Source organism: Corvus moneduloides, chromosome 1 (genome assembly GCF_009650955.1).
Source record: "Corvus moneduloides isolate bCorMon1 chromosome 1, bCorMon1.pri, whole genome shotgun sequence".
Taxonomy (NCBI): domain Eukaryota; kingdom Metazoa; phylum Chordata; class Aves; order Passeriformes; family Corvidae; genus Corvus; species Corvus moneduloides.
The window spans coordinates 39,437,825-39,459,262 of record NC_045476.1 but is presented as its reverse complement, the minus strand read 5'-3'; the positions used below and the strand labels follow the sequence as shown (position 1 = coordinate 39,459,262).

General features: G+C 37.2%; 1 protein-coding gene across 3 annotated transcripts in view; it reads right to left on the bottom strand.

Annotated features, from left to right (window-relative positions):
• CAPN7 (calpain 7) overlaps positions 1 to 21,438 on the bottom strand; it is a 33,203-nt gene that overhangs the window by 9,207 nt on the left and 2,558 nt on the right. Inside the window, exons 2-16 of one of the 3 annotated variants that reach the window (XM_032106903.1) lie at positions 19,717 to 19,825; positions 17,928 to 18,085; positions 15,633 to 15,700; positions 14,338 to 14,538; positions 13,855 to 13,941; positions 13,039 to 13,165; positions 12,619 to 12,704; positions 10,851 to 10,944; positions 9,146 to 9,292; positions 7,391 to 7,497; positions 5,800 to 5,920; positions 5,401 to 5,545; positions 3,802 to 3,901; positions 1,986 to 2,121; positions 1,468 to 1,543 (exon numbers count right to left, since the gene is read on the bottom strand). In XM_032106903.1, coding sequence (XP_031962794.1) covers positions 1,468 to 1,543; positions 1,986 to 2,121; positions 3,802 to 3,901; positions 5,401 to 5,545; positions 5,800 to 5,920; positions 7,391 to 7,497; positions 9,146 to 9,292; positions 10,851 to 10,944; positions 12,619 to 12,704; positions 13,039 to 13,165; positions 13,855 to 13,941; positions 14,338 to 14,538; positions 15,633 to 15,700; positions 17,928 to 18,085; positions 19,717 to 19,825 — 1,762 coding nt within the window. Of the gene's footprint in view, positions 1 to 1,467; positions 1,544 to 1,985; positions 2,122 to 3,801; positions 3,902 to 5,400; positions 5,546 to 5,799; positions 5,921 to 7,390; positions 7,498 to 9,145; positions 9,293 to 10,850; positions 10,945 to 12,618; positions 12,705 to 13,038; positions 13,166 to 13,854; positions 13,942 to 14,337; positions 14,539 to 15,632; positions 15,701 to 17,886; positions 18,086 to 19,716; positions 19,826 to 21,438 lie in introns of those variants that run through there. The other 2 variants (XM_032106922.1, XM_032106913.1) reach the window with 2 other exon arrangements.

The window sequence follows — 21,438 nt, the reverse complement described above, 5'->3', positions numbered from 1 at the left end:
CTTTGTTCTCATTTCATTTTAACAGATGGTTAAAAATAATACTGCAGCTTGACCAATCTATTTCCATGGAAGAAGGCTTTAAACAAGTTTGAGCTCACGAGATTAGAAGTTTTTAAAAAAGTTTGTGTAGCAAGACAAAACATATGAATCACTCAGTTTTTGCTACTGGTCTTGCTAGACTGTGTCTTTCAAGCACAATGGAACAATTCCCTCTACTATACAAATGTGTTTGGGTTTGCCCACTTAAGAATGTTTTCAGTGAAACACACGTGTAAAATAAGCACTGCTACAACTACCAGCAACACCAGAAGCAAGTCTTGGGCATCTGCTTCTCCTCACAGAGAAGCTCTTGCAAAAACAGATGATGATTTGTTCAGGTATCAGCAGCTCTTTTCACAGAAAGACTTGGGTTCTAGGGGAGGCTTGGATCTAGGGGAATTGGTCAACAGAATTGACTGAACAAGATCAGATGTGAAAAATGCAATGCTTGCCAGCCATTCCAATAGAAAAAGTCCCACAAATTCCACTCCTTGGTGAAAAAAGCTTTAAAAGCTACTAAGGGAGTTGCTGCATGAGCCGCTACCTGAATGCAAGCTTGGTTCTAAAGAGATTCCTATCTGTAAAAGCAACAGGCCAAATCCACCTGTTTTAAGATGCACCTTCACTGAATTATTCCAAGGAATATTCTTAGTAATCTCTAACTTGATGGAAAGAATGAATAAAAATATGATCTTATTAGCTCGACCTAAAGTTTCAGTCTATCCATTCAACCTGGGCATTACCTTTACACCCTGTATCCCAGCCTGTGTCTCAGATCTGCTATCTGTTTTGAAATAAAGCATACATGGCTGCTTCACAGCTACAGCAAAGCTCCAAAAGCCAAACCTCTTCTCCTCAAGGTGAAGAGAATCTGACATATAATGACCAAGAGTGAGATTTTGATAAAATTTTAACATTTTAAACATTCCATACCTGATACTTGGAAATATGCTGAAGTGTTCACCTGTATTTCATAAGCTTGCTTAGGTACTTTATTAAGCCAAGTTCATGGGACAATTAACCCTGATTATTTTCATTTTGTGGAAGCTGTAGACCTTTAAATAATTTCACAAATGTAGGAAATAAATATGCTATCAGAGAAACTAACACATAACATCTGTTCCCTCTAAGCATTAACTACTGGCACTGAAAAATAAACAGAAAAAATAAAGAAAATGCTGCATCAAAATAAGTGTCAGCAGGACTACACAGACCTCTTAAGAGTGCTTACAGCATGCGTAGAATGGCCTAATCCTTCAGTGTAGACTTTAAGTGGGATCAAACAGAGCAAAACAACGATTTCAGAAGACTGACCTCTTACTGAGGCATCAGGTTTTAAAGGAAAAAGTGCCTTTCCTCTCCAAAAAATTCTGTGTAATTCTTCGTTTATTTGTGACATCAGCTTCTTGACAATTAAGGTACACTAACCTGGATAGTAAACTTTTTTGCCATCAGTCTTGTACACAACCATTGTAATGAATTCCCGATTGTGTGCAAAGTCATCCTATTAAAAAAACCCCCCACAAACAAACACAAATCAGAGTTGTGCAATTCTGTGAAACATAATGAATGCTTAATCAAAGTCAAGTATACATTCTACTGTCCCTTTTGATCACCACAAAGTATGATCTGATATTTGTATTTATTGGGATACCCAATAGAATTCTTTTTAAAATGCCTGAAGTAAACAAACAGCCACTAATTTAACTTATTCAGGCTCCAGGATTCAAAGTCACTTCAGAACCTGTATGGTGGAATAGAATCAGTCAGCTCAAATTTTACTCTGGGTCTGTTTCAATTGCAGGTACACGTACCTGCTGAATTAAAAAATTCTACATGTACACAGGCATACACACCTGAACATAGGCAGTAACATATTAATAAGAGAAAGCCATACAGAAAGATTTACAGAAGCTGTGTCAGAGCTCGCAGTACAGAACCAGCACCTTGTCAGTGATGTGCCTGCTGAGCAGGACCCAGACAGCAGCACCACCCTGTGGACACTGCACCTCCAGCTTGTACTGAGGGTTGTTGGCCAGGCTGTAGGCATCCTTCACCGGGCCCTGCTTTGCATCCCACGTACTGAAAGTGATACAGACATGTTATTAGACCAGTAAGAAACTAATTTATGCTTTGAAACGAACTCCAAATCCTACACAATACACAGAGCAAGATATTATCAGTAACAAGTTACCAAAGCCTAGTTTTCTACTGGCATCTATGGCAGTGGTTACATAACACAGTCACATCACAAGCATTATCTTGGAACCTTGTTTTATAAATGAGTTCACCACAATACATGTATGATGACAAAAAAATTCTAAATACAAACAGCCTGGCTGGTGACTACAGCCACACAAAGCACAGAAAAAGTGGAACCATTTAAGCAGCCTAGGCTACACAAGCACAGTCATGATTGCACACACCAATATTAAATGAAAAACATCTATGCCTTTGTAACTGTAGAAATCTATCTATCTATCTATCTATGTCTCTATCCATCCATCCATCTATCTATCAGCTATGGTTAGTTTCAAAAGCTTGCCAAGTATTTTCCTCCATTTTTTTTTCTGAGGCAATTTTTATTTAAAAATTTGCCCTGTTTCATGCTTGGAAGGGTGCCCTGCAGGAAGTGTTAAAGATCTTTGAGGTGCCCTACTGCAGAATCAGCCTGCAGCCTTGTGAATTGTCTAGACAAGAAAAATACAGCGTGAAAAAACAAAAGTGCTGATGACTGAACAAGAAGTGTGGCACACTGGAAACAGAAGTGTATACAGCTATTCCTAAGTCTCCTTGTCCCTCTCACACTTGTACAACTGAGCAGCATGTGTGGAAGGTTGCATTAACAAAGTTTCAAATTATCACTGTTGTTACTCTGCATTTAATGTAACGGCCGCTGTGCTAAGGCTTTTCCCTACACAGAGGGATGACAATCACTGATAATGTAAGGACAGACAGACCAGTAGGTGAGCTCTGACATACTCATTATCTCATCTTGCTACAGTGTATTTTAGAAATAATTGGAGCACAAAGATGGAAGGAGTCTTTACAGAAAAGCTCAGCAGTCACACTGTGAATGAAGGAGCTTGTGCAGAGCTAACACACGCAGAGACAGTGTGGAAGCAGTGGCAAAGTGCAGTCTAGTGGAGTGAAAAAGTATAGAAACCCTTGCTTTCCAAAACTGAGACAGAGACACACGCACTTATCCTCAAACTGTGAGACAAAAAACCTGAATGTAATGGATATTTGGTAAGAGACAGGTATCATATTCAGAAAACAAATCAGCAGGCAAGGAAGATTACTTATGATAACTACAATTGCTAAAACCCAGAACTGGCTAAACTACCCTGATGTCAGTGAACACACCCTGTAAAGAAAACACATGCTGCACAGCTCACTTGCAACTGGCCAGAAAGATGAATTTCAAATAATAACTAGGTCACTTAAGCACTGCCTGGTCACTGCTTAGAGATGGACTGCACAAAAATCTGATTTTTATTCTGACAGGGAGATGTGGGACTGAGATCAGAATCTGGTTACACAACTTCAGTTCCACAGCAGCATCACAAGGGTTACTGAGCTCCACTGATGTTACAGAAGCAGTCAAAAACAAAGCCTGGTCTGGGAAAGTGTAGTCAGGCTCAAGAGAACAGGGTTGGAATTCAGGCCCCTAGCTGTAACTTGGAAGAATGGAAGGAAGGAAACCTCACATCAGAACATTTACTGAGATTTTGAAATAAAAATTTTATCTTTTGGACCAACCTGTGAATACATGTAGATTCTTTAAAAAGACTTGGGTTCCAACTCAAATAAATAACGTCATAGTACTGGCACAGGTCATCCCAGGAAATCCAGAAAATGCCTGAAAAGGAAATGCTGTTATTGTTTTCTTACCAGATACCTTGATTTCACTTGTTTCTCAGAAGTCTCTTTGTGGGCAAATGATACAGCTTATTTTTTTGCAAAATGTAGTAGTAATGTCTGCACTGCCTAAATTGCTAAATTTAAACTTGTCCCCCAAACCAAGTTAAAGCAAGAAAAAACAAATTAGTCTCTGCTTATTATCAGAGACTTTCTGATAAGCTGTCAGAATGCTTGTCATTCTCAAGCAATAAGCAGAGGATACAAGAAAATCTGCTATTTTGAAAGAGACATCATTAGGTGATTCTGACCTGATTTCCCCTTTCCTAGGTTTCTAAAAACAAAAAAATAAATCACACAGTCAAACAGGTTCCTGCAATTCAACAACCTACTTCAGTAGTCATCCAGCACAATCGAGTATTCAATCAACGTGTGTCTTTGAATGTATTTCTAAGATACTTCATCCAACACCTATGTTACTTGCTTTTGCACCCTAAATTTGCTTCATCTTTACAACATTCTCATGCATTTATTCTAATTTTCCATAGCTCCCTTAATTGCAACTCCAGCCAACAACAGTGCCTGCAAGCCAACAGATGCCTAGTGGAATTAACTTTTAAAATGGTAGCAGCCTTATAAATTGTGTCTCTGACATAGGCAGTTGCAGATCTTGCAGCACTAAAAAGCAGTCATAACAACTACACAAAAACAAGAAAACCAAAGTGTAAATCCAATTAGAAGGAAAAACTCCATTAAAATTAGTAATGCAATTTTATATAAAATTTTAACAACTAGATGCTACAAATTACTTACAAAGTGAAGCAGTAAATAAATAACAAGCTACTCTCTCATAACTGTCACAAATCCAGGGCTGCTATTTTTATGTTTGAATCAAAAGTTTTCATCAGGCATTTGCACAAGGCTTATCAATAAATGCTATAATCTAATGGACTTGGAGGCATAGTGTTGTAAAAACAGTGTCACTGAACAAAAGGGCTGTCTCAGAGATCTGCAGACAGCAACTAGGACAGTAAGAAGCAGAAATGTCTTTCTGAAAGTAAAATGCAGCTGCTGCAGCAGAAAGACTGATTTAAATACTGATTACAGTAAGCATGTTGATACGTATTTGAAAATGCTGGAGAGGAAAAAAAAACCACAAGAAGTCCATTCACGTATTAAAAAGCAGCATTACACAGCTTGTTATCAGAACATTCTCTTTGCACTGAACTCCCACATACTGAGACAGCATACTTAACCAAGGAGGTACTTTCTTGTCAATGAATTTGAGATATATTTAATAGTCCAGATTACTTATAACCCCAGACAAACCTGAAATGACACATTTAAATACACAAGTACTTCCTACATTTTTGGACTATTTAGTTTCTAGTATTTGTTTTACTCTCCTTGTGCTTAAGCATTCCTTTCCACCTTCCTGCAGGGATACACCACAAAGATCTATACAACTCAAAAAGATAGTGACTTCTTAAACCTTATTACCATTGTCTATTTTCTGAGCTGTTCTGGGATCAAAGTTCAAATATTTCTGTAAATCTGGGGTCCAGTTTCTTGTGTCATTTTCACTGTATCGTCCCTTCCAACGTAAGTGGCTCCAGGGATTTTTTAGCTGAAGAAACCGAAGTCCCTAGAAAACCACAAAGTAAAACTGTCAATTCATCTTGTCAATGTAATTTTTACATATTGAAGGTGGTTTTTATATGGATCAAGAAAACACAGAATCATTTAAGTTTTCTGAAATTTCCCAGTTGGGTCCAAGACAAAATAAACTATATTAGCCATTAGAGCAAAAAAATCAGTAGCTACCCATCTGGGGTAAACCTAGAAACACACATAGGTTTCAAACAGGAGTTTCAAAACACCTTCAGTTTCACTTGATACCTTATATTCTCTTATATCCAAGACTGCATATGCATGGGTTGGAACTAAACCCCATTTTTCTCCTTCCTCTTCAGACATCACCCCTGTTGCTGTTGTGATAAGGACATCTCCCTTGTGAAATCTGTTCAAAAAGAGGTAAAAAAATAGCTTAATTAAAATCTTGCAAGTTGCATGTTTGTACACTGTCCATTAACATGATCCTGCTTTACAAAAACTGGGATACAGGGGTTTTTTGCCAGCAGAAATCACTCCTGAAAAAAACTTGAGAAAGTGGAATTATTTTTCTTTCCAAATTAAGTACATGCTTTAAATGAAAAATTACTATTTTAATATAACTTCATAAACAACATTCAGCATTTATCAACCTGAAGCTCAGCCTGTGTCGCTTTTAAAATTCTCTTGACAGATCTTCAGCTGAGCACAAATGTGGTTTCATCAACACTTAGTCAATGACTGTATATAGCAAATTATCAAGTCTGTCACACCCCCAGGATTCTGAAGAATGAGAAGTTCATGCTTCTATACTTTTGCAGATGTTTATACTCAAGTTTAGTGTTCTGAATAGCAGTTGTTAATTTTGCAACAATTGCTGTTGTGAAAACACACTAACATGTTTCCAGCCCACGCTAAAAATCCAAGTACATACCCAGTGTCCCTAGACAGATTACAGGATCACTGGACTATGGATCAACACATTTTCAGTCTAGCACAGGTGAACAACAGTGATGCTGCAATGGCTAGATCCCATCTGAACTTCAGTCACATCTTCGAATTACAACACCAGAATATCTGAAAAATTGTTGACAGCTCTGAGAGCTCCTAACCAACTGAAAAAACACTGTAGAAAGGGTCATGCTCTTTTAGCATGGATGCAGATGTTTCAGTCAACAGAATAATCCCCTTTTACTGCATTGAAATATGTAAGACACTGGCTGCACAAAACCATTTTGGAAGAAATCAAAGTACTTGGTATACCTGGCATTTATAAATCACAGCTATATCTTTCATCATAAGCAAAATAACAGAATCATTTATTTTGAACCTTTAAGGCCATCAAATCCAGCTGTTATGGTAGGTCTGAAGACCAGTATTGCAGTTTTGATAGACTTTTGGTGCTCCTCCAGGAGATTTACTGATGGGGCATAATCTTGTGATATGATTAGAAATACTGAATTATGTCTGCTTGCTAAGGACAGCAGATATAATATAGTTCTGGGGAACTGTGTGGAAACACAGAACACATATCCTTCTTCTTTTTAAACACTTAACTGGTATATTGGTTCCAAACTGCTCTCCTCTGACTCTGTATTCTATTTTCTTTATCAAGGAAAGGGTTATTATTTTTTTTAATTTATACATAAGGAATTTCCTCACACAAAATTCCCCAGTATTTTAGTCTTCTGTTCTATTGAAGCCATCAATATGTCAATTTTTCTTCTTCCAGAAAGCACATGGAGGTTTTATAAAGCACAATTTGTAGCAGTACCAAAATGCTGTCAAAGTATCTGTGGTGACTGTACTGCTTTTAGAGTGGTAACACAGCTACTACACAGCAAGCATTTTAATTACTTAGGAAAGAACAAGTGTTTACCTCTGATAAAGCATTCTGAAAGTGCTATCTTTATTGAAGGCTTGATTGTCAGAGTGCATAGCAATTCTTTCAGGTATCCAACCAGTCAGTGCATGGAGATCAATATTCTGAAATGCAAGTATTCAAAAGAAATCAGAACAGATGATCCATATATAAACATACGATGTCTGTACACAACTTAAAACTCCTTGAAAGGAATCAAGCACACATAAATTACAATACAGCTCTATGCATAAAAGGGTCAAGATTAAGACTAACAAACAAAAACTCCTTTGATTAGATAAGGACAAGATTTCCAAGTAGCTTAAAAAAAAAAAAAAAAAGCTGGATAATGAACTGATGAAATAAACTGGAATTCCAGAGCAATGGAAGCATATCAGGATCATCAGTCATGCTCAGCTGTGTGATGTGTTCTATTTATTTCACAGATTTACAGACTTTTAAAGCATACGTCAGAAGCACTATTTGGAACCATGCTACTATATATGCATTTTAAATAATTTATGTTTTATTTCTAAAGCTCAGGGTTTGGGCTTTTTTTCTTTTTGGTAAAGCTGACACTGACATGTATTTCCATAAAAAGATGCTTTAATCTCCCCACTCCATGAAATATTGCTTATTTCCTATTCTTGTGCTTTGTACTCCTCAAAGCAAAAGCAGAGACTGTAAATGCTTGAAGTGTCAATAACCAGCACTGCTGGGTGGGAACTTGAGGAATTACAAGTACAAGACAGCCTGATTGTAAGTAACCCTGATTACAGAACGAAGCTGGAATACAGTGGAAAGTGGAGGGAACAGGAAGGGTGGAGATTAAATGTCACCAGTCAAGCTGGTTTTCCAGAAAGCAAGTTAGAGGATGACAATGGGAATAAGACACAGTTATTCTCACCAGCTTCCGTCCTTCAAAACAAAGCAGCTTGACACTGACACACATAAAAATGTGTGCTACATTTACCCCTTACACAAAGCCACATTTGTCTCCATAATAATTTGAGAGGTGATGATTACCAAGTATACCCACCAAGAATGTGATTGTCAAGACACCAATTAGCACTATGAAATAAAAAAAAAAATTTTGACAAGTTTAATAGTTTTAAGTTAAAGTCAGAAAGGCTTCCTAAGTAAGAAATTATGGGGGCTACTCATTTCAGCAAAGTGTCCTTCTTTAAAGAATAACGTGCACGTCAGTTTAGCTGCAGTATGATGACTATTTCTTCAGTAACCACATTATAGAAACCCAATGCGTATTTACGGAGATGAGTGGAACAATCTGATAAACAAACTTGCACAGATCAAAGTACTTGTTCCCTCTATATAGACCTTCTAAATGACTAGACTGTTCCTTTCCTAGCTGACTCCATTACCTAATGAGGGAGAACTGCCCTATTTATTGAAAGGGTTAGAAACCAAAAACAGCAGTATTGATATGGGCAAAGAGAATGTATGATTTCACCCAACACTTCCATCTAGACTCTATATAAACACCTCCCCTCCACAAGCATCAATACTGAAGTCTGAGAACTAAGATTAACTCTGACCATCAAGATGTTTTGCTCATTCTATTTCGATGGCATAATTTAATTAAGTACAGCTAAGAATATCTGTGAAAGAAAGAAACAGAAAAAAATTTAAGAAAATGTCAAACTAAATACCTGTCTCCCCAAGCTGTTCACTTTGATTTCACTAGAAGGAAATTATTTTACCCATTATTATCTATGTGAAACTTTTTCCTCTTAGAAATAATCTCATACTTACAGAATTTGATCCAGGAAAATCATATCCTCCCATGACCTTCATGTAAGCCTTTTCTATTAGTGACACCCATAATTCATTTTTATTATTGGAATACGAGCAGAGAAGTTCCCCACTATGATCAACAGGTAATTGGTCATCTATGATTACCTGTGTGAAATGAATGAAAAATCATCATAAAGCTAATAAAGTATTTTGAAAGTAATTAGAAAATAAACCAAGACCCTCATTAATACAAAGCTTCTCAGACACAGCCAGACCTGACCATTATTCTCACATATGGACACCTCTATCAATCCTGCAGCGGCCTGCCCAAGTGAACAAGAAATTCTGTTGCCAGCTCTTACTTGCACTGGTCTAACTGGGTGACATGTAAGTGGCTGCCTTGACTGATGGGGACAGTACAATCTTATACAGTGTGTAGTACTTTACAAAAGGCACTTGCAGAAAAGTTCAGTGCAATTATAAGCATAAAAAGTAAAGAAAGCCTAACAATATTCCTCATCTAAATAGGAATCAGAACATGGATGATGCTTGGTAGCCAGCAGAGAAATAAATATTTATTTATCTTTAAGGAAACAAATTGTGTTGTATCACTTTCACAGCCTCTTGTTCCACATTTAAGCTTCTTCTCTCTGAAAAGGAAAAACAACTCAAAACAGCAGCTGTGACAGTATTAACATTTCTTCTTTAAATTAGGTAGTATATATTCATCATCATTACAGTTTCTTACTGCATATCTGCAGTGGTCTGAAACAGTTTCCCTGAATAGATGTTTCAGTTCCCTGTGGGCACTAGTCCATTACAAATACAGGCTACCAACACAGCACATTCTCTGGTCAAATCCTATCTGTGCAGGAATGAATGGACCTTTTCATAGGAGAGCAAATGGCCATTCATCCTAACAAAAGGCAGCCATTAGGAGATATTTTGGGAAGATTTTTAAGAGCAAGGCAGACACAAAAATGATACTTTCCTGAAACATTCAGACTCTGGAATTTTGTAGCTCAAGGACTTCCTGACCCAGAGGTTATATCTGAAAAATTAAGGGCCTTTGAGGAGTTTCCCCCTACTTCTCCACACCATGAACTTCTGAACTCTCATAAACATTCATCAGTCACTACGATCTGTGCTACAGTTACGTATTATGAGAAGAAATAAATTTTTTATGTTCTTACTTATTGCACTGAAAAGAAAATAAAGTAGTTTGTGAGTTTGCAAAGTTTTATCTTCAGGTATTTCCTCTTCTTACTAAAAATCTGTAGTCAAGCAAGGCCTTGCTTGAGTTATCAGTTGAGTGATTCCTCTACAGTCATTCAGTATCTATACTCTTCCTGACACCCCCCTCTGCATTCTTTAATTCTCTCTAAGATGGAGTGGAATACTGTACATCTAATTCATAAATAGGGCATACACTGTTTTGTTCCTGTTTGGTTTTCACAATTCTGCTAAGTAATATAAGGCATTTTTAACATGAATTTGATGTAAGGCTATTTTTATGAACATCTACAGAAGTAGAGACAGTAGTATATGGTTGCATACTTCAAAACCAAAAATTAATCTCAAAAAGGTTTGACCATTAAAAACTACTTTCCAAAAACACCTGCCTAAAGTTTTTGCTATGCAAGCACTTCATAGTGAAGCAGATCAAGCCTTAAAATACATGACTTATGCAATAACAATACTAAGGTTCCCCAAAAACATTTACCTTTCTAGGAACACCATTGATATGAAGTTTCACCATGTATTTACCACATGGATTATATTCTGGTTCTCCTTTCTTATTCTGAGGGTAGATTATACTGTTAACAGTAAAAAAAAAAAGGAAAAGGAGGAAATTATGACATAAATTACTTGGCTATATACTTACAACAATAAAAGATGGATTAACACAGTCTGTTTCAGAATTTACACTGAAGACAAATATGGAATTTTTAATGAAGAGCAACTCACATTTAGTAAAAATAATGATGCTTAAATAGGTTTTATTTTTCAGGTCCTGCTCTTGCTGCAGCTTTCTACTTAATATAGTAGCAAAAAGAATGTAAGTAACCTAATTGTTTCTCAAACAGAAGCAAGGCAAACAAATTCATGTTAGTATTAAGCAAACAGTACTTACACATCTATAATATAAATACAGTATTTGCCTGAATGACAAGTCAAACTTTTGAAGGAGAAGGCAGTGCAGAACTCGCTGCTGTTGAAAAGACTACAAACTCACTTCTCACAAGAATAGGTTAAAACAAAACAATCCAAGAACAGTCACACACTGGTCTGGCAAGAGCCTCCCAGAAAAGTCCAGAAAACCTATGGTACATTTATCATGGGATGCCAGTTGAGTGGAGATGAGATAGTGTTGCTAACATTAATTCCACAGCAAGTTGTAAAATGGATCACCTGTTGCACAGCAGCTAACAAAGTAGGAAAATGAAACTACAGAGCATTATAAATAAAATTTATATTTTAAAAATCCCCAAAAAATAAAGAATCCTTCCAAACTATTTATTACTCCTCAAAGCACATCTGAAGTTAGACTCCAGTGTCTGTATACATATGTATATTGACAGTGAGTTATATCTTAGTTAGCCAGGAGTTTTGTGATTTTTAAAAAATTTTGCAATGAACTATGTTTAATTAGTTAAGGAATGTTTGACTGTGATTTTAGCTGGTTTTGATTTAGATCTGTGTTGGCTGAGTATCAGTAGAAAACCCTGAGAAATTACCTCATTGCACCTGCAGAAAGCAACTCCATGAACCCGTACCCCTTAGAGAACTTAACCAACAGTTGAAGAACAAAATTCAATAGAGTTGTTTAATGGTTATCATATAACTAGAGACGAATAAGATATCATAGAAGAAGAAAGCTATCTTGAGCAAGTTAAGGAGTCAAAGGCCCATACACTCCAGAAAACCTGATTAATACACTGCAGGTACAGTAAAGGAGCAACTTCATAGGCTTGTACACCCCAGAAAATTCATCAATTATCTAACCAGGACAGCGAATTTAATAAAGCCCTGTCTAGCTGGATGAAACTTGGGTTATTCATTAAACAAAGACAGATGAGATGTTCTGGTAGTAAAAAAAGAAACAAAACACCTATACCATGATGCGATAAATTGGGCAGGCTTTTGAGAGCATCTATAAAAAGTCTTGGATATTGGAGTGTGTATAAATGACTGAAAATTGTTTTTTCTTTGAATATGTCTATGGTGAATAAATTCCCAATCTCTTCCAAATTTTGACTTAAAATTGTTATTAGGAAGGTTTGTCTAACAGCTTTTTGCTGTTAGATTTAAAACCCTTTGTTTCAATATAAAGTTGGCTTCCAGCTTAGAAGTGCTGATACCACATGAGTCCCAGGGAGACGAAGGTGAAACAAATGCTGTTTTTTACTGTGTACAGCTGTCACAGAACATACTGCAAAAGCTTGGCAGTATTAAGTCTGAAAAGATCTTACAAAGCAACAGCTACTTACCTTGTGATCAATTTTTTGTTGTATCTTCTTTCATATGCTGCACTGATAGCTAGTGATGCCACGAAAGAACAATCTGACACTATTGTCTATAAAGAAAAGAAAACAAAACCAGTGAGGACATTTACTAATAACTCAGATACTGAGAGATGAATGCAGTGTGTGAAGGGCAGGAAAACAGTCAGTCGGTAATTCCCTTCAAATGGGACGATTTAAACCAAAAGAAGCAAAGCTACTATTAAAGAGGCAGAAAATGTATGCTTGCTCAACATGAGGCCCCTACAGAGCAACATTTTTTCTATTTATTTAATCTCATGAGAGCCAAGGAAAGCCCTCTCACATCTGACAGGATTCCTTTTTGAACAAGAAAGTCCCCCATGATAAACCACTAACAGCATACATTTCTCCTTAGGAACAATTTACCTGCTTTATGCTGAAACTTGATACAGTATAGATCATCGTAGGGTTATTTGTTATGTCATCTGGTCGCACCCACTTGGCAAACATTGCTTTCTGTTTGGGGGATAATGGTAGCTTCCCACACTTATCACTAGATTTAAGATAGAAAAAAAGTAGAAATAAATCAATAGCAGTTTAGAAAAGCTTTCCATGGTATGTCCAGTCATATATATTTGATAGATGGTACAAAACATGCATAGAACAATTACAAAGCTTTAAAACAAGTTCAAAGAACACTGTTTCTAAGTTTGTGATTTTTAGGGGGGGGAAAAGGCAAAAATGTTAAAAAAAATTCAACCAACCCCAATGTCTTTGTCTATTACGGCTGTGTAATCTTGGCTTATTATTACTGCTTATGAATGAAGGTCTAGCTGCTACACACCACTCTTCCTTGGAATAGCCCTTTGCAGAGGAAACAGCTATCACCTGCATTTTACAAGCAACAGAGCTAACTCATTAGCATGGAGCAGCATCAGAAAACAGACTAAAGTTGCCAGTCCAGTCCAATAATCCAAAAAGCCAAATATAATATTGTCCTTGTAGGCTTGAAGACACAACTGCAAAAGCACTACAGAGCAGGATCAGCTTACAACAACATTTTAAGTTCAGAGTGGAAAAAGGAAGTGGTAGTATTTAAATATCTCCGCCTAAATTATGCTTAAAAGCCTATTTAAACAATTTTAAACTCTGGAAAAAAAATACAGAAATACCAAATATGGGAAAGTTTTGAAAAAGAAACAAAACTAAAAAAAAGAAGTTCAGTAATTGAAGTATACTTACGAAAAAGGCATAGGGAAGGCAAAACGTTCCCTCAGATCAACACTCATGAAAGGTACATATTCAATGCCGTTAATCTTTGAAGTCTTCCTGCAAGTCATAGGAAAGACAAACAAAAAAAGAGTTACAAACCTATCAATCATCTTCCAAAGACTAACTTGCAGAAGGTAATAACAAAATGAATTTTTAAAAACAAGACACAGTGCTTCTGAAAACAAGATAACTACCTCTTGAACATTATATATTTGATAGTTTTCAAAAGCCACAATTTAGGCTAATGATTTTATGGATTATTTAGCTTATTACACCTATAATAAAAATCAAAGTAAAAGGAACTGCATGCAACAGAAGGCAGAGGCTTATAAAATATTACACTCCCTCAATTTCAAGTGAAGTAGCAGTTGTATAATTGTAAAAACAACTTTGCACTTTGGTTTCTCCGAGCCAGATCTTTCATGAACTAATTTTGGAAAATCTTCAACTTACCTGAGTACTTCAATCTCCTCTGCAGTGTATCTCTGACCTTGAGATTCACTAGCTTGTACTGCTCTGATTGTCTGTGGTTTATCATTTAGAGAAAAATCAGGTCCCAATGGAAAGAATGTTCTGACTGGCTGATTTGGTTTAGCTGTAGTTGACTTTTCTTTCTGAGATGACTTTGACATGGATTCCTTCAGTGCTTCTGCTCTAAAGCAAATAAAAAATGCATTTTCTTTACAACAGTGATAAAAATATAATTACAGTTCAATTATTGATTTTCTTTGTTCATGTTCCCACATATGTTAAATGGACTGAGCAAATGCCCAAGTTGACCAACACCACATTTTCTTAAAAAAAAAAAAAAAAAAAATCAATTTCTGATGCTGGTACTTCTTTACTTTTCTGTTCTCGAATCAATTAAAATATAGCATTTCCAAATCATACAAGCTACTTTTGACAGAACTCATTAGATTTTTATTGCTTCTAAATTATGCTAATGGGAGAATTTGTGTAAGTGTTCATTATGTGGAATCTCAGAACAAGATCACTGAAACACAGAGAGAAAACTGATTTGCTTCCTCTCATACCTTACAGATCTATTTTGCCTAGCAGGTATAATAGTAGTAAAACCCCATGGGCATTCTCACAACCCAGCATTTCAACTGATTGAACACCGTGTATGCAGGAGCCATATTTTGTTACTGCTGCATTAAGCTTCTGCATAGTCACACACATGCAAAATATTGGGATTTTTTTCTGAACACAGACTGAGAAGGGCTAAAACCCAGCTTATACTGAAACTTTGCCCAACATAGCCTGTGATTCACCATCTTAGAGCTGATTTAAAAAGAGGTACATTGAACTTACGTAATTTGTTTCAGACAGAGATTTCACTACACATATACTGTGTAATTAGATTGCTGTCATCAAGGTAAGTTTCCCAGTTTCCAAGCTGTCTTCCTTATGAAGAGACACTGACACCTTGACTACATGCTAGCCTGAATTCAGCATCTTTATGGAGGCCAATAATTGCAGTACTCTGGATTATATCTCCGAAGTAGTGCATTTGTTCTAACAAGCACAGAGTCCTTTCCAAATTCTGCGTGTCCCAAGATTCCCAGAGGGTTGGAACAAGAGCTGCTACACTCAGCAGTGAAGCAGCTGGCAACCAGCTCCAAGGTGAACTCTACAGGAGCTTAGTCTACACAGAATCCACACAGACACATTAGACTGAGAATCCAGCTCAGAGAGTGCACTTAGACCTGACAGCAATTATGTTTACTAACATTAGCAGTACTCACCTATCTAGTGCTTGTCGGGCCAGCTGTTTCAGTTTGGACTGGAGGCCTGCTTCTGAAGTTTCAGTAGCCTAAAGTGCAAAATAAAAAGAAAATCTACACATCCAAAAACCACCAACACATTTTATAAGCTCAGTTGTCATACTTCTAGATTAGAGCAAAGAGTAACTACCTATTTCTTCCAATTCTCATTTTGAAATGAGCAAATGTTTTGCTTTGTTTGTTGTTGTTTCTTTTTTTAAGCTCAGCATAAAAAAATACTATGTAAGCAAATACCGTTTTGCTGCTCTAGTGAAATGTTGATAGAATGGAAGTTATGTCTAAAATTCTTCAGCATGGAAAACACTGCATACACAAAAAGAATTGCCAGTACAATTAATTGTATGAAAACACTATTGGCAGAAAGAAGACACAACCAAATGTTGCATATACTGCTGGGCTTGGATGTGTTCAAATTCTTTTCCCCAAATGTGTTATAATGATCATGGTAACTTAGGAACAAAAATTTAAAATGTTTACTTTCATAAAATACAAACAAACAAGATAGAGTTTCAAGAACCAAGTTTTTAACTTGCAATCAAAGGCATAAAATAATCTATGACAGGGCAACAAAGCAGATATCAAGAGTGTTAACTTCTGTTCCCATTTGGGAGGTCATTTATGACAGTTTATATTTTTGTCTTCCTTACAGATGAAGCATGGCTTCTGCAGCTAAACAATCTGCAGGAGGCACAACGTGAGGCGTGGCTTCTCCTGTGGCACCCACAAGCAGGTCTCAGGTGCTAGCTTTGTGCCTTGACTGATTATCCCAGATCAGGGAGGTTAACTGAGGATACAAAAAGCAAGCTACTTTCACCCCAAGAAACAAAACTAGAAACACCCTCTATAAGCAACTAATTTCATTTGCAAATAAATTACGCTCTGGAGTTCCTGGTTGGAAAAGACTTTTAAAGATTTATGAAGGTAAGTAGTGAGGACTGAACACCAGCACACTCATCTAGGAATCAGCCACAGAAGAGGAGTAATGGCTGCTCTCTGAATACTTCAAGGGTAAGGAAGAAACACATCTCTCCACCTGAATATACTGAGGAGAAAGACAGAAGTAAAGCTTCAAGATAGCAGAGTTTCTTCACTCTCCTTTTATCCTGGGAAGAAGAAGGTACTTTTGGGTCATCCCTAGGGACAAAGCTTACCATCATGTCAGCAAAAGAATATGCTAGTCAAGATTAAAAGAAACTTCAGCAGTATCTTGTACCTAATGCAATACCCAATAAATGCAGCTGTTAATACGAGATATTTTCAGACTAACTTCAGTAATATTTGCATGCACTGACACAACAGAAGGAGGAACACAGCAGAGGAAAAGCAGCATGCTGCTGCAGTAAATGCTATGTAATAGACTGAAAACACTCTGCTCCAACAGCTCAAGTGGAAAAACTAGAGCAGTTCTACTAACTCTTGATCTGGTTACACTGTATCACCAGGGGGTTTTAGCCTAGGTAAAACCTGTTAACATAATGCAGAGGAAAGAATTACTCTAGTATGTAGCAACAGTATCACAACACCCTCAACAACCCACAAATATTTTTACATTATAACATTGAAAAGAAGAGAAAAAGAAAAACAAACTTGGTGGAGTTACATTATGATGGTGAGCTCTTCTTGTAATGAGTTAGTTAAGGCAACCGGACTTCAGGGAGAAAAGCAGTACCTGTAATTATATTCTTCATTGTTTATGTAATGGCCAATTCATCTTTATTAATTTCAGTGTGACTTGAATTGACTCATAATAGCTTTAATGTTGAACACTTGAGTAATCAAGTAGTATTTTTAATAGTTTTGGCATCAGTAGACTGTTACATCTTCAGAAAATGTTATACACACAAATTTCCCTTAAATGACTTCCTTTAATGTAGTCAGAAAGTAATATTTCTGACACATTAGCAAATCATCTTCATTTTTAACAGTTTTTAATTTCTGTTTGTGGCATTTGCTCCAAGGCAAAAATCAACATGAAAAAGGTTCCAGAATATTTCTAATTTTTAGTATAATCCAGTTCAGAGAAAAACCACATTAAAATCACAAGTCCCCATAAATTTACGATGCTCTGTAGTAACAAAGACTGGAAGAAACACTAAAAAAAAAAAAACAACAGTGAGAAAAAAAAATTAAACGGTAGTTTTTACAAATACAGGTACTCCATTTTCAAGCCAGCCTTTTAGGGTCAGTCACTTGTGAGAGTGGAAGAATTTCTTACCATCACATAATTCCACCAAGTTAACCTGTAGCTTAACATACTGTTTTCAAACAGAGTTCCACTGCTTCTGTGTACAACTCTATAGCTTCTTCTGCATTGCCTTTATCATCTTCATCAAAAGCCTGTGTAACTAGGAAGTGAGCGCGCTCCAAGTCCAACTGTTGTTTTGACTTCAGAGGGTCTGTCTTCTGCGACTGAACTGAATGAAAAAGAAAGTATTTAGCTTTTTACAGCAGCAGACATGTAAAAACATCCTGAACATGCCACCAAAACACTAGCAGCTCTAATCAGATGGGTAATATCTATTTCTTGTCTGGAAACAAAATCCTTCTAAATTTTGCTAAAAACATCTATGCACGGACAAGAAAACACCATCACACTTCCCTGAAGCAGAGGTTAGCTTTCAGGATATTTCAGATGTGAAATAATGTAAATAAAATCTCTTTCATACTACACTGAGAACAAGGATGCTTAATTACGTAAAATATTGCATTTGTGAAAACACATCACTATGACAATATACAAGTTCTTTAGGTGTCCATGTCACTTAATACCTTTATTAATGACCTGAAGGAGAAGACAGACTGCAGACCCCACCAAATCAATTCACTCAAGCACACAGCTGCTCCTCAAAGGGACACAGACAAGCTAAACTAATGATCTGACAGGAACCTCAGGAAATTCAACCAGGCCAAATGCTATGCCCTGTGCCTGGGACAGACTCACACCCTGCAGGGTACAGCTCGGTGGGGAAGGGCCTTGGGGACAGCTGGATGAGCCACAGCCAGCAAGCCCATGGCTGCAATGAAGGCTACCAGCACCCTGGGCTGTGTCAGCAGGAGCTCAGGCAGGAGATGCGGCAAGCGACCGCTACCCTCTACTCAGCAGACTCTGTCTGGAATACTGCATCTAATCTTGGGTCCCTAATGAGGCTGATGGTGCAGGACCTGGCCTTTTCAGAAGAAGCTGAGGGAGCATGGCTTGTCCAGCCAGGAGGAAAGATGGTCTGGGGGGGATCCAATAGCAACCCAACATGAGTTACAAGGTTGTCAAGGAAATGAATTCAGGCTCTGCACTATGGTGTGAAGAAAGGGAATGAAAATCAGCAGTTATGAATGGAAACCAGGGGAGATTACAACTACATATATATTAAAAAATAATCACTAGAAATACAATTGTACCCTGGGGTCCCAGAGGCATCAAGAAATTTCTATCCTTACGTGTTTTTAGGACTTGTCTGAACCTGAGCAACCATGAATGTCTACCCTGCCTTGAGCAGGCCACAGGTCTACATGCCTGCTGAAGTCCCTTTTTAGCCAAGTGATTCTATGATTCTGAGAATTGCAGGTATGCAAAAATTTGAGAATTTGGTCTAAGTAGAAACATGGAAACTAGATCAAACAAGGAAACCTTTATGAGAGCTCCTTTGCCCTCTCAAAGCTAGTAATTCTACATGAATACCAGAACCCACTTGCTTCAAATCCATCATGCAGCTGAGGCTTAGATGCCAGTTTTGACTTGTTCCTGATCAATTTTTGGTGCATATTTAATTACTTTCTCATGTCTGCTCTGCAGATGTGGCTCCTCAGAATATTTAAAAGCAAAGAATACCCACACTCAAGTCCTTAGAAAGTCAGTCTCCACTTAATTTATGATGTATCAGAATTCAAAGCACTGATGTGCTCATTGTATTTGTGGTTCCTCACAAAGGACAAGAAAATTAGAATAATAAAAACAGAGCAAACACCATTGATGTGTATTTCACAGCAGCAAACAACTTTCCACTCAATTAATTTAAGCAGTGGTTTAATTAGAAAACTCCTTACCCACCTGCTGAATGGAGAGCTTGAACTCTCTCCAAATACTCATTTATTTTTTCTTGAATATTTTCCAAGTTGGACCCAGCCATTCCAGCATAAATCAAGGCTTGTGCAGCTTCCTGCATGGAGAAGAATTGAGACAAAGTTAATGTTTGCTGCCTAGAAAATTACTTACCATAAACAGAGGGTCTACAGCAGCCATGAGTCGCATGAAAGCAAGCCCTTTGCTTTCTGCAAAAATACTCAGTGGCTGCAGGGAAAATTCTGCTCAAAAGAAAATGTTTCAAGTTATAAGCTAGATCACGTTTAATTTCTCACATCTGGGACAACCTGTAAGACTATAAAAACATTCAGTTCTGTAAGACCAGATCTTAGGCCTGTTCATATCATAATGTATGAAATTAGGAGATTTTAAGTAAAACTTTTCAAGCATGCACTGAAATTAGTTTGGTTTTAAAGCTGAGGATTTAAGGTTACGAAAAAACAGTAGCTATTCCAGTCATTTGCATTTAATCTGGTAATAATGAAAGTAAACAAATATAAAAGCTTTTCAAAATCAGACACCAATAATTTTTGTTTAGAAAGTATTTTTTTTAGTTATTACTACTCAGATAAAGCTATCAAATCTGGAAAGTCTACAAATGTGAGGTTTCCTACCTTTTCAAACTTGTTTTTTTAAATGTTTGCATGTATACAAAATACTGCATGCAAGTCTCCTTCCAGGAGGGAGTGCAGGCCTCTGGCTCAGAAGCACAGTACATTACCCACATTAAGGCTTTTTCCATACTGTACAAATCTATTAAGAAAAAACGCCTTCAGCTGCATGCGCTGTATATCCTTCCACTGAATTTATGAAAGACGTGTAAGGTTTGGCAGGGTTGCAATAAATAGCCAGAGCTGACAGAGTCTCAGAACCATATGGAGAATCAACATTTGTCACCCCATAAAAATGAGGACAGAAACCTTGTTTTGTCCTCATTATTGACAAGGGAAAACCCCCCACTTTTGTAGCAGTGCTCGCCTTCCCAGCAGCAGAAGAGGAGAGGAGGTGGTCGTGTTGCAGGCAGGCTGGGAATGCAGAAAGCAGAATAGTAACTAGAGAGCTGCTTCACAGAGATAGTGCTCAGAGGCTGCCCTGCACAGGGCAAGCACAGATCCATGGCCAGGGGTCCCTTGTATGTTTTATGGCCATTATTTTTGTCAAGCTTAGCAACTTGGTCGCATATTCATCTGTTTAGTTTGTCCAGGCTTAAAACTGATCCTGATAGAGCCTGTATTTGTTATCAGGATATATTTTCTCTGAGAAACATCACAGAACCAAGTACTGCATGCTCCCTGCCAGCATCCATCTCCATATTACATCACATAAAACATCCACAGCCACTGAAAGGTAAGCAGAAGTACCATTTATATATAGCAATTAACTACCACTAAGGTCTAGCACACAACTATTTTTTGCAGGGGAAAAAAGTGCACTACAGCTACGTGCTCAAGGGATGGGTATATTTGTCTGTGACATACTGCAAGTACAGACTGACGAAACAGGTGCTGTATTACAAAGGTATGTGGTCAACATATGATGCAAAGAACAAATGTGGATTTCCAAACCAGTACTACAAAACCAGTGTATAATTGATGTTGTTTTTGTGATTTCAAGCACAATTGTTTTGCCTGGTTTTAAGATGTAAACATAACAGAAACAGTCTTCTATAAATCAAACCTGCAAAGGACT